The sequence below is a fragment of the Cryptomeria japonica genome, chromosome 9 (assembly GCF_030272615.1).
Source record: "Cryptomeria japonica chromosome 9, Sugi_1.0, whole genome shotgun sequence".
Classification (NCBI taxonomy): Eukaryota; Viridiplantae; Streptophyta; class Pinopsida; order Cupressales; family Cupressaceae; genus Cryptomeria; species Cryptomeria japonica.
In genome coordinates, this window is record NC_081413.1 from 296,312,237 (window position 1) to 296,324,409 (window position 12,173).

Sequence of the window (12,173 nt, forward strand, 5' to 3'; positions counted from 1 at the left end):
TTCTCCCAGCTTCTTTTGTTAGTTCCTTACAAATTAGTCTTCTCCCCCTTTGACAACAATACCAAAAAGAAAAACTAATTCATGATTTCTTCCTTTGTGAAGTAATTTCCTTGCAGTCTCATTCATGATTAGAGCATCTTTGTCTTCAATCACTTTTTCTTGTACAACTTTAGGCAACCTCCTAAAGTGTGTAAAGCAGCATCAACTCATAAATGGTTATCCTTTGGATTCATAGAATTGATGCTTTCACCAAACTCTGTCAGTGAGTACTAGATAGGGGTAGGACCCCTAACTGACTTCTGAGATACTCAAAAGTGTCCCTTGGCAATGGCTTTGTGAAAATATCTTCTATTTGTTCCTTTGAACTGATATATTCCAGCACAACTTTCTTCTCTTGAACTTCTTCTCTGAGATAATGATACTTTATAGAGATATGCTTTGTCTTAGAGTGCATTATCGGATTCTTTGAAATGTTAATGGCACTAGTATTATCACAGAATATAGTTACTGGCTTGGTAACTTTCTCATTCATACCTTCCAACAGTTGTTTGATCCATGCTATATTGGTGCAATTCAATGCTGCAGCGACATATTTAGCTTTAGCTGTTGACTGTGAAATGCATCCTTGTTTCTTGCTAAGCCAACTTACTAGTCTATCTCCCATAAAGAAAGCTCCACCACTTGTGCTTTTCCTGTCATCAATGTTTCCTGCCCAATCAGCATCAGTATAGACTTTAAAGTCAAAAACATTTCTCTTTTGATATACTAAGTCATAATCTTCAGTGCCTCTCAGGTATCTGAAAATTCTCTTGATTGTTGTCAAATGAGTTTCTTTGGGATCTGCAGAAAATCTTGCAACTATACCTACTGCATGTGCTATATCTGCCCTGTTGTGAACCACACATTGCAACTTTCCAATCATAGATCAGTAAAGTGTCTCATCAACATATGCAGATTCATCACTCTTTGATAGTTTACAATTGGTAGTCATAGGAGTACTTACAGGTTTAGAATCCTCCATTCCAAATTTCTTCAAGATTTCCTTTATATACTTGGATTGAGTAATGAAAATCTCATTTTTCATTTGTAGTATCTGTAAACCTATAAAATACTTTATTTCACCGATTAATGACATCTCAAATTCTTTGCACATTTCATTTCCAAAGTTCTTGCATAAGGAGTCATTTCCACAAAAAATAATATCATCAACAAATATGGCTGAAAGCAGTATTCCATTGTTTTCATCATTTTTCATATACATGTTGTTTTCACTTGTCCTTATAAATCCAATCTTGATCAAATAAGAGTGCAGTCTTTCATACCATGCTCTAGGTGCTTGCTTTAAACCATATAATTCTTTGTTCATCTTACATACCTGATCTTTATTCGTGTCTTCAATAAATCCTTCAGGTTGTTCAATATACACTTCTTCTTCTAGTATACCATTCAAAAATGCAGATTTAACATCCATTTGATATACCTTGAAATTTTTGTAAGCAGCATATGCCAACAATGTTCTCACTCCTTCAAGTCTTGCCATAGGTGCAAAAGTCTCACCATAATAAATTCCTTCTTCTTGAGCATATCCTTTGCAAACTAGTCTTGCTTTATTTCGAATGACCTCTCCTTTTTCATTTAGCTTGTTTCTGAAAATCCACTTTGTACCGATTACATTTTTCTCTTTTGGTGTTGGGACCAATGTCCATGTTTCATTCTTCTTGATTTGTTCAATTTCTTCTGTCATAGCATTTATCCAATCTTCATTACTAAATGCCTCTTTTACTATCCTCAGTTCAAATTCAAATATCAAACATGTGTTTTGTCTCAGTTTGTTCCTTGTCATCACTAGATCATCCTTATCTCCTATAATCTGACTTGATGCATGATTTCTTCTGACATACTTGGCTAATATGGGCTCGGTATGCTCTGTTTGATCTTCTTCATCACTCGGTAACTGAGTATTTTCTTCATCAACTTTCTCGATAGGATTTCTCGGTTGAACATAAACAAATTCTTCATAATTTTCTGGTTCTTTGGAATTTCCTTCATCATTTCTTTCTACAAATTCATCAATTTTCACATTTGCACTTTCCACTATTTTGTTAGATGATTTGATCAAACATTTAAATGCTTTACTTCTAGAAGAATAGCCAAGAAATGTTCCTTCCTCGCTTTTCTGAACAAACTTTCCATTTTTGTCATCTTTGTGAATATAACATCTACTTCCAAATATTTTAAAATAACTTACATTAGGTTTCTTATCATACCAGATTTCATATTGTGTCTTCAAAGTTCCTTTTTTCAGTTGTACTCGGTTCAAGGTGTAAACTGCAGTGTTGATTGCTTCTCTCCAAAATGTTTGAGGTACCCTCTTTTCTATCATCGGGGTTCTGACACAATCTACAATTGATCTGTTTCGTCTTTCAGCTATCCCATTTTGCTGAGGTGTTCTCAGTGCAGACACTTGTCTCTTTATACCATGATCATTGCAAAATAGGTTAAATTCATCAGAAATGAATTCTCCTCCTCTATCAGATCTTAGACATTTCAACTATCTTCTTGTTTCTTTTTCAACTCTAGCCTTATACCATTTGAACATTTGAAAGGCTTCTTATTTTTCTTTTAAAAACATAACTGACATCATTCTTGAGTAATCATCCACAAATAATATGAAGTATTTATCTCCATAATAACTTTGAACTTTCATAGGACCACAAAGATCAGCGTGCACTAGATCTAAAATTCCTTTAGAAGTGTAGGACTTACTTGTAAAGCTTGACTTTGTCATCTTACCCATCTGGCATCCTCGACATATTGCATTCTCAAGTTTTTCCAGGTTTGGTAGACCTCTTACTCGATGCTTCTTACCTTTTGTTTGTGTCCCGGTAGCAGCCAGCTTTCCATGTTTGTCATGAACTTTGACACTTCCCTTCTGGAATTCTATTCGGTATCCTGTATTGTTTAGTTGTGCTACACTCAACAAATTGTATTTCAAACCTTCAACCCAGTATATATCATCACATTTAGCATTGTCAAGAAGTGTTATAGATCCTTTACCTTTCACCGGACATGGTGCATCATTACCAAATCTTACATATCCTCCATCATAGTCTTCTAATTTAACAAACTTGTGTTTATCACCTGTCATGTGATGTGAGCATCCACTATCTATGATCCAAGAATCATTTTTATTTGTGTGAGATATTAGGGCTTTTTCTTCATACCTTTCTTCATCTGATCCATCTTTGATAGCCACATAAATAACTTCCTCTGTATCAGTCCCATCAGATTTATCATCATTGGATTCCTCATCAACTACTAGGCATGTCTTTCTATCTTTCCTTCTAAAGTCTCGGTGTCCTCTGTATTGGTTGTCTTTTTGTCTGTCATCTCGGTATTCTCTCTTTTCACTAGATTCTTTGCCAGGACAGTTAGAAGCCATATGTCCTATTCTATCACAGTTAAAACATTTTAAAGGTAACTTTCCTTTATACTTACCTTTGCCTCTCGGTAACCTCCTGGCTAATAATGCTTCGAACTCTTCTTGATTTCTGATTTCTTCATATATTTTGTGTACCTCTTCCATGTTTTTGCGAAATCTTTCACTTGCTCCACTGTTATTTCCTTCAGTATACTTATACATTCTATCATTGTAATCATCAAATTCGCCAACATGAAAAGAACTTAATGCAGATTCAACTTTATTTACCGAGGACCCACTGTTATCAAAATTACTTAACTCAAATGCATGTAGCTTACTGATAGTAGCATCCAAAGAGACTGGCATGTTTGGCACAGACCTTAATTCATTGATTGCAGAGACTCGAATGGCATAAGCAGGTAGAAGTGTTCTAAGCAACTTACTTGTTACATCCTTTTCTTCAATAGTTCCTCATGCTCCTTTGATTTGATTGATAGTTTCCTTTAACCTTGTACTGTATTGGGTTATGTTCTCACCTTCATTCATTCTCATGGATTCAAGTACCTCTTAGACTGTCTACTTTTTCTCTCTGAACATGTTCATCACCACCATATACAGATATAAGCTTGGTCCACATCGCTTTGGCATCATTGCAGCCTTCTAAATCATTAAACTTTGAGTCGGTTAATGTTGATGTTATTTCAATCATAGCTTGAATATGTTCTTGCTTTGCCTTTATCTCTTCCATTGTCATCGGGTTGGTGCTAGGTGCTATGTAATCATTCTCTAGATAATATGTTGCATATTCTCCAATTCCTGATAAGTGCAGCTTCATCCTTTTTGCCATGTGGAGAAACTTGACTTGTTCAACTTTGGTGCATCCCTTTTATACATCTTCGAATCTTGCCTCAAGTACCTTTAAACTTTTCTTCCGGAGTCCAAAGCTCTGATACCAATTGTTAGTTAAGATGAGAAGGGGGGTGAATCATAAAAACTCACAATACAATATATTCACCAGATTCAACCTCGGTAGCCTTTACTAATATGCAACTATGACTGTAAATCATTCAATACTCATAAACAGATACATTTAAAACATCATAACACATTTAACACCAGATTTAACGTGGAAACCCAAATAGGGAAAAACCACTGTGGGATTTTGGACCCACTAAGAAATATACCCTTCTAGAGTATGCTCGGTTAAAAGCCAATCCAGTTACAGATTACAAAAACACATTGCTAGATGTGACCCGGTTAAGGGATTTCCCTCAGACTTGTTAGAATCTTGCACTTTGTTAGAAGTGACCTTGTCAAAGGATTTCAAACACTCATTTAGAATGTTACCTTGCTAGAGGGTTTACAAATAAGACTGTTAAGTCCACTCGGTTAAGAGATTTCCTGTCACTTACAAAATAAATAACAGTAATAAAATATATCTGCAACTTCACATCTGAAATGCTAAAGCAGATTCTATGTGCTCAAAACAATCTTGTCATAAGACTTATCTTGCTTCTTGCTAGGCTTCTCAATCTGTTCTTCAATCAGATCTTCAATCTTATGTGCTCGGCGATCACTATTGTAGTGTCATCGTTCTTCTATTTTGCTCGCCTATATTGTTCATCAACAGTTTCTTATTTATGAACAATACCTAACCGCTTAATCTCCTTGATCACATTTCCCATGATCAATATTAGCCATCAGATCTTCAAACGTGACTAGGTTCATTGTATCCTTCAATCTGAAAATGTTTTACCTCGCCTTGGAACTTGTGCTAGGTTATGACCATTCCATCTGCGATGTAGATTTATCTCTTGTATTTTCGATGTTGTAGATCCTCAACAAACTTCTTGCACGACATACAAATCATCTAATCAACTCCAGCTCATTGGTATTCTACATTTAATAATGTATTTATCCATCCAATGCATTCTGTTATTACTCAGTTGTTACTCGGTAAATACTGAACTTCACTCGGTAGATATTCTGCCTTCTTTAACCGATAGTGATAACCTTAGGGTTTACCGACTAGCATCTTGCTCGGTAACATAGAACAGTATCAAGCCTTAACTAATTCTATAGCTTGAAATCTTTTCTCCTTCTTGTTCAGTAATTGAATACGCATATATAGGATATCAAAATAATCAAAACAACATAATCTCATCACCGTCTAACTCGGTAATAGTTGCCCATTGAATAACTTATTATTCCCCTTTTATTTTCACATTCATTCTGTGTCTTTTACCGACATCTTTATACTTATCAAAACATACTCATTAAGATATGGCAACATCATACTGAATCAAAAAATCAATTGCTTGACATCAATGACAAAATAATATTATTAAGATAGTAATCATCCTTTCTCAATTATATCAACAATCTCCAACAACCTTCTCAGTATCCTCATACCAACAAACTTACTGAGATGCTAACAATCTCCCTTTGTGAAAATGCTAACATGTTTCCACCTCCACGAATAGCCTAGAGACAAGATGACGATAAAAAAGTAGTAGAAATAAAATAAGAACGCAATAGAAGATATGTTGAAATGAATAATGGGATAACTGAGAGACTTACCCTCCTTCAAGAACAAGAAGCATGAAAAGTTGCTAGAATGAAGGAAGCAACAATCTCTAAGGTGACAGAGCTTTAATGCACAATAATGGCAAAAGGTGATGGATTGGTAGGTTGTGTAAATGATGAAGAAAGCTTCACAAATGTTTAAGAAAGTGATTCCAATCAACCAAAGAGCCAAAGAGAATGCGAGAGAGAGCCAAATGAGGTGAAAAGGGAAGTTTAAAGGAACATGAAGTCATCTTGACATCTGTATGATCTGAGAGAGAAATTACATTACCGGAATTAGCAAGTGTAGCATCTCAATGACCACCTTTAGTCGTAGATATTTGCGGGATAGATGTGGGTCACATAGATGTCTCTGCGGTGCGTACACATCCATGCATAATCCAAACCAAATGGTTGGGAAACTAAGACAAATGACAAGGAAGGTTGATGGAATGGAAGTTCGGTCATTGTCTTCAATTTGGCTAAAATGAAGGCCTATGTGATGTGAAACTGCATAGGGTGCAATTTAGGATGTTACAAATAGATTGAGATTACAAAGGGAACCCCTTAGTTATATTATACAAGGTGAGAGATAAGGTATCCTAAGATTATGCCAAGTGTCTTAATCTTATGATATGAGACATAAAATGATAAAATAGGATAAGATCACATCTAAAGTGATAAGTATCCCATGTGAACCCCAAGTAAACTTAAATGATAGTGAAACTAGTTAGGTAATACCCCTTTTTACACCAACAATAGTTACAATGTTACTAACTCAACATCGTAGAAAAAAGTAAGGTGATATGGTTAAGTGAAATTCATGGTGTTCTCTTCCACATGCCTCTGATTGATCAAGTGCTTATACATGTCTTGTACACTCAATCAAACAATATTGTGTTTGTCCAATATGTAACATTAGTTTCAGTAGATGATACATTTACTTGATGTCATAATACTCACATATAATAGTCACATTCCAATTAAATAATCTATCCAAGCATTATGATCAATATAGTATTGATATTTAATAATTAAAGTGGGACAAGTGTTAATATAGGCAGGCATTATAGTCATAGTAAAAATAACATTAGTGATAAAGACCATGAAAATGGTAATTATATGATGAGATGAAGAAAGATCGAAAGTGGATGAAGGATAGGTAGAGGTCAAAGAGCATACACCATTGGCAAAAGCTATGATAGTGACAATATTAAAATAAATAAATAAATATTATTTAGTCAAAGCCTGATACAAAATATTTTAGTTAGGAACCTAACAATGAAAGCTACTTAAACCTATAAAATTATATGTTTATCTCACTTCATTGAATCCCAAAAGAATGCGATGCAGAGTGGGAAATTTCAACTAACATGGATAGTTTCACACACACACACATAGTGTGTGTTTGTGTATTGACACTTTCACCTACAAGGAACTTAGTTTTTTCTTGTGTCTTAAGATTGGGATATATTATATTGCATAAATTTATAAATCAGCATGTGGCCTAGTGGGACAAATGATTATGCCTTAGCTCGATAACCAAGCCATAAAGAAATTGAAAGCAGTGCTAAGGAGTCAAAGTTAAGAAATAGATACCAATCACAAAAATATCGACTTCATTATGACTCAGCTAAAGAGATATGCTTATATTACACTTGTTCATGCTATGGTTTTGTGTCAATGCACAATAATGACACTATCCTTTCTCGTGATAGACTTATATCACTTTAAGATGTGACCTCACAAAACAAGAGTAAAAAATATATTAGTTTATAATGATATAAGAAATTTAAAAATCAATTTTATTAGCAATAATATAAATTTGTAGTGTAAAAGGTAATTTATGGAATGCAATAATTCCAATAAAAAAAATGATTGAGACCATAATCAGTCAATAACTCAACATTACGGAAATATAATATATTTCTCATTTCAACTTGATTACTTAATTACTAAAAAAATTTAATGCATTGCATCTACATCCTTGTTGGGTATATATTACTAAAATAGAATATAACTTTCAATTCATGTATCAATTTTCAAGTGATATATCAATTTTCAAGTCTAGTAGTTAATAATACTCTATGCTTCATTATGCAAACAATTAAAAAAATGAATTTTTTTTTTTTTAACACAATTAAGCTAACCCAAAAATTACTCATTAATATTTTCAAAATATTACACTATAAATTAATAACTATTTATTCATAATTTTAAAAAAAAAATCTAAAAAAGAGCTCATCTACATGATAGACTTACATCCCTTTAAGATGTAACCTCACACAAAAAAAGAGTTTAAAACATATTACTTTATAACAATATAAGAAACAATAATTAATCAATTTTATTAGCAATAATATAAATGTGTAGCATAGAAGATAATCTATGAAACTAATAGTATCCAACAAAAAAATCTTTTGTGACAATAATGAGGCAATAACCCAACATTAAGAAAATATGATGTATTTCTCATTACAACTTGATTACTTAATTACCAAACTTTTTTAATACACTCAACATTACATATATATGATATAGTTCTCATTACAACTTGATTACATAATTACTAAATAGTTTTAACATATTTGACAATAATGAGGCAATAACCCAACATTAAGAAAATATGATATATTTCTCATTACAACTTGATTACTTAATTACCAAACTTTTTTAATACACTCAACATTACATATATATGATATAATTCTCATTACAACTTGATTACATAATTACTAAATAGTTTTAACATATTTTGTCTACATCCTTGTTTTATATGTGTGTGTGTGTGCATATACATATATATGTGTGTACATGTACACATATATGTGTACATATATATGTGTACATGTACACATATATGTGTACATATATATGTGTACATGTACACACATATATGTATGTGTATATGTATATGTATATGTATATGTATATGTATATATACATATGTATATATGTGTGTGTGTATAACTTTCAATTCATGTATCATTTTTCAAAATTTTCAAGTCTAAAAAGTTAAAATAAATTATAGAATCTAATATACCACATATATGTATGTGTATATGTATATGTATATGTATATATACATATGTATATATGTGTGTGTGTGTGTATAACTTTCAATTCATGTATCATTTTTCAAAATTTTCAAGTCTAAAAAGTTAAAATAAATTATAGAATCTAATATACCCAATAAAAAATCTTTGAGAACAATAATCAATCAAAAAATATGTTGAAACAATAATCAATCAATAACTCAACATTGTAAAAATATGATATATTTCTCATTACAACTTGATTACATAATACATTATGTCTACATTCCTTGTCAAGTGAACATTGTGAAAATATATTATGTCTACATTCCTTGTCAAGTATACTTTCAATTTATATATCAATTTTCAAGTCTAAAAAGTTAGGAATACTCATTGCTTCATTATGAATAAAATTAAAAAAATGAACTTCATATTTTAACTCAATACCACATGCACATGTATCCCTTTACATTCATACAAAGTTCTACAATTAAATATTATTTTTTCTCAAAAAAAAGCTAGCTAAAATGGCCACTAATTTAATCAGTTTGCAAAATGTGATTTTCACCCAAATAACCATTTCAACAACTTCTCAAACAACTAGAATAAAATAATTTCCAATAAATAATAACATTGGGTACCTAACTAAGGCAAAGGCCATAGGAAACCAAAAAAATTCAGTGGAAACTCAATTCTTCAAATAAATATTAAAGCGTCCCCCTTCCTCTTCAAATCAAGTATGCAATACATGAGCTACACAATTGCCTCTTATTACGATACAATTAAATCTTTAAGATTAGTAGGTAATTGTAAGAAAAAGAAAACTCCTAAGCACACAAAACTAGAAACCTCCTGTACAAAACTCAGTCGCTTATCAAACGTTTTCCAGCAGCAAGTTAACCGTGAAAAGAGCCATGAAACCCAAAACCGCTGTACCGACGATGCAATTCACCGGAGCTGCACTACTGATCTTCCCCACCCCTGCAAGAAATGGCGACGGGGAGGGCGCTGTAATGGCGGTACCAGTAGACATGCTCGGAAACGGCGGAGGAGAAAACGAAGCCATTGGCGTCGGCGTCACAGTGGATGGTGGCGTTGCAGGCCGTGCAGCAAAAATCGACGGGCTTGGAGCTGTGCTGCCCCGAATTGGGGGAAATGAGGGGGATAAAAATGGCGTAACAGGGGGAATAAATGGGGAAAATGCAGGAGGAACAGAAATTGGTTGTCGAGGAAATGCAGGAACGGAAATTGGGGGTTGGGGAAATGCAGGAATAGAAATTGGGGGCTTGGGAAATGCAGGAACGGAAATTGGGGGTTGGGAAATCCCGGTAAAAGGAGACGGGCCCGGGGATTGGAAAGGAAAATTTGCCGGGGCAGGCGCGGGAGATGGAGTTGGGGCAGTTTTTGATCCGAAGATTTCTCTGGGTAGTAAAACTTTGGGGACAGCAAAAATGGCGAGGGGTTTCTGATCAAAGACCGTTTCTGTAACAGGCGCCTGAACTATGCCTGTATTGACGGCGACATCACCGTGAATTTGAGTAATGTTGAGAGTGTAACTGGAAGCCCCCATTGCTTGAGTCGCTAAAGTCGGCTGCACAGGATTAACAATGGTCTGTAAAGATCCGAGCGGGTAATAGGAAAGCAAAACATGGTATTTGAGAATCAGCGCCTTCTTGTCCGCCGTTAGGCCCTGTAAGGTCTCCGGATTCAGAGCTGAGAAGGCGTCGTCTGTGGGGGCGAAAATGGTGATTCCGGCGCCCGCTTCCTCGGACTGGAATTCATACACCACGCCAGAGGCCTCCATGAGGGAGACGAAGAAGTTGAAATTGTTGGCCTTGACGAGCGCGTCGGTGACATTGAAGCCGACGGAGGTGGGTGCAGGGGAGCCCGAGAGATCAAAGCCGAAGGGCAAAATCATGGAGCTGATCCTCGCAATGCTCACAACGTAGGGGAATTTGTCCACCAGACCAACAATGGTGGAATTATATCCAGCACCTGGAATAGGCATTCCGATCCTCACCTGCCCGCTGACGGTCGTGATGTTCACGGCTCCCGTGTTGCCGGGCGCCCGGCCGGTGGTCTGGTACAATGTGGTCACCAGAGTTCCTGCCATGGTCATCTGCTGCAGCCGATCCCAGTCCAGGTATTCCAACAGAACATGGTACCGTAGCACATCGGAAACCTCCTGGGTTGGCAGATTTCCCCCGAAGCTCGAAATGAAGGGCTCCAGCTGCGTATTTGACAGCGCCAGGATCGTTAGCGAGCTACGGTTGTTGATCTCCCCTGCAACATTCGTCGCCGTCAACAGATTGTTAAATGTCGCCAAATCCGGATGCTTCGACAGGTATGTCGTGATATTGAAACCACTCCCTACACAAACCATGCACACCAACCACACCAGCGTCGCCCATCCCCTCCTATCCATCTCTCCTCTGCACTCCTGGATGGATGGATACACACTGTGTATCTCCTCCCCCGCCGCACTGCTGGATGGACACAGACTCTGTCTCCTCCTGGTGCTCTCCTGCTGGATGGATATACACAGTGTACCTCCCCTTGTTGCCGCTCCGAAAGGCCGAATCTTGAACAGTCGAGAGCAAAGTCGCTGCTGGTTTTCCCAGTAAAGGGCATCGGCATATGGTGGGTTAGTGTGTATATAGAGAATTGAGATAGAGAGAGCTTGGGAATTCAGTAGTAGTGGAGTGGAAGCAAAACAGGGAATGATCGGGATGGCATAAATAGTCAATAATGACAACGGTCACTCCAAGTTATCGTTTGCTGAGAAAAGACAAGGGACTGTTTTTTCTTTCCCAAACATAGAAAACATTTTAGTACCGTTCGTTCCTTCACTCGTCCGGGCCCCAGTCCGTTGGTCTCGCTGCGTTGGATTCTGGGTCACATCCACATCGATTTTACCGACACCACCGTTGATATTATACATTAATTATTCATTTGCATGCCGGTAAACCTGAACAGTACCCATTAATGCTCTGCGTTTTTATTGTTTGCGTGCCGTTTCGAGGCTCACCGATTCCACCACGTTTCGTTTTCTTTTTGGTAACTCTCTTTATTCCCACCTAGAGTTTACAGTCTACAAGAGAGATATTATAGTCGTATTTATTAATGACCGTAGGAAATTATTGTGGGGATTT

General features: G+C 35.8%; 1 protein-coding gene across 1 annotated transcript; it reads right to left on the reverse strand.

Moving 5' to 3' along the window:
- Positions 1–9,697: 9,697 nt before the first annotated feature.
- Positions 9,698–11,782, reverse strand: LOC131079573 (fasciclin-like arabinogalactan protein 4). Its single transcript, XM_058017557.2, has one exon. It carries the CDS (start codon positions 11,444–11,446, stop codon positions 9,896–9,898), a length of 1,551 nt encoding a protein of 516 aa, XP_057873540.1. The 5' UTR covers positions 11,447–11,782; the 3' UTR covers positions 9,698–9,895.
- Positions 11,783–12,173: the final 391 nt, after the last annotated feature.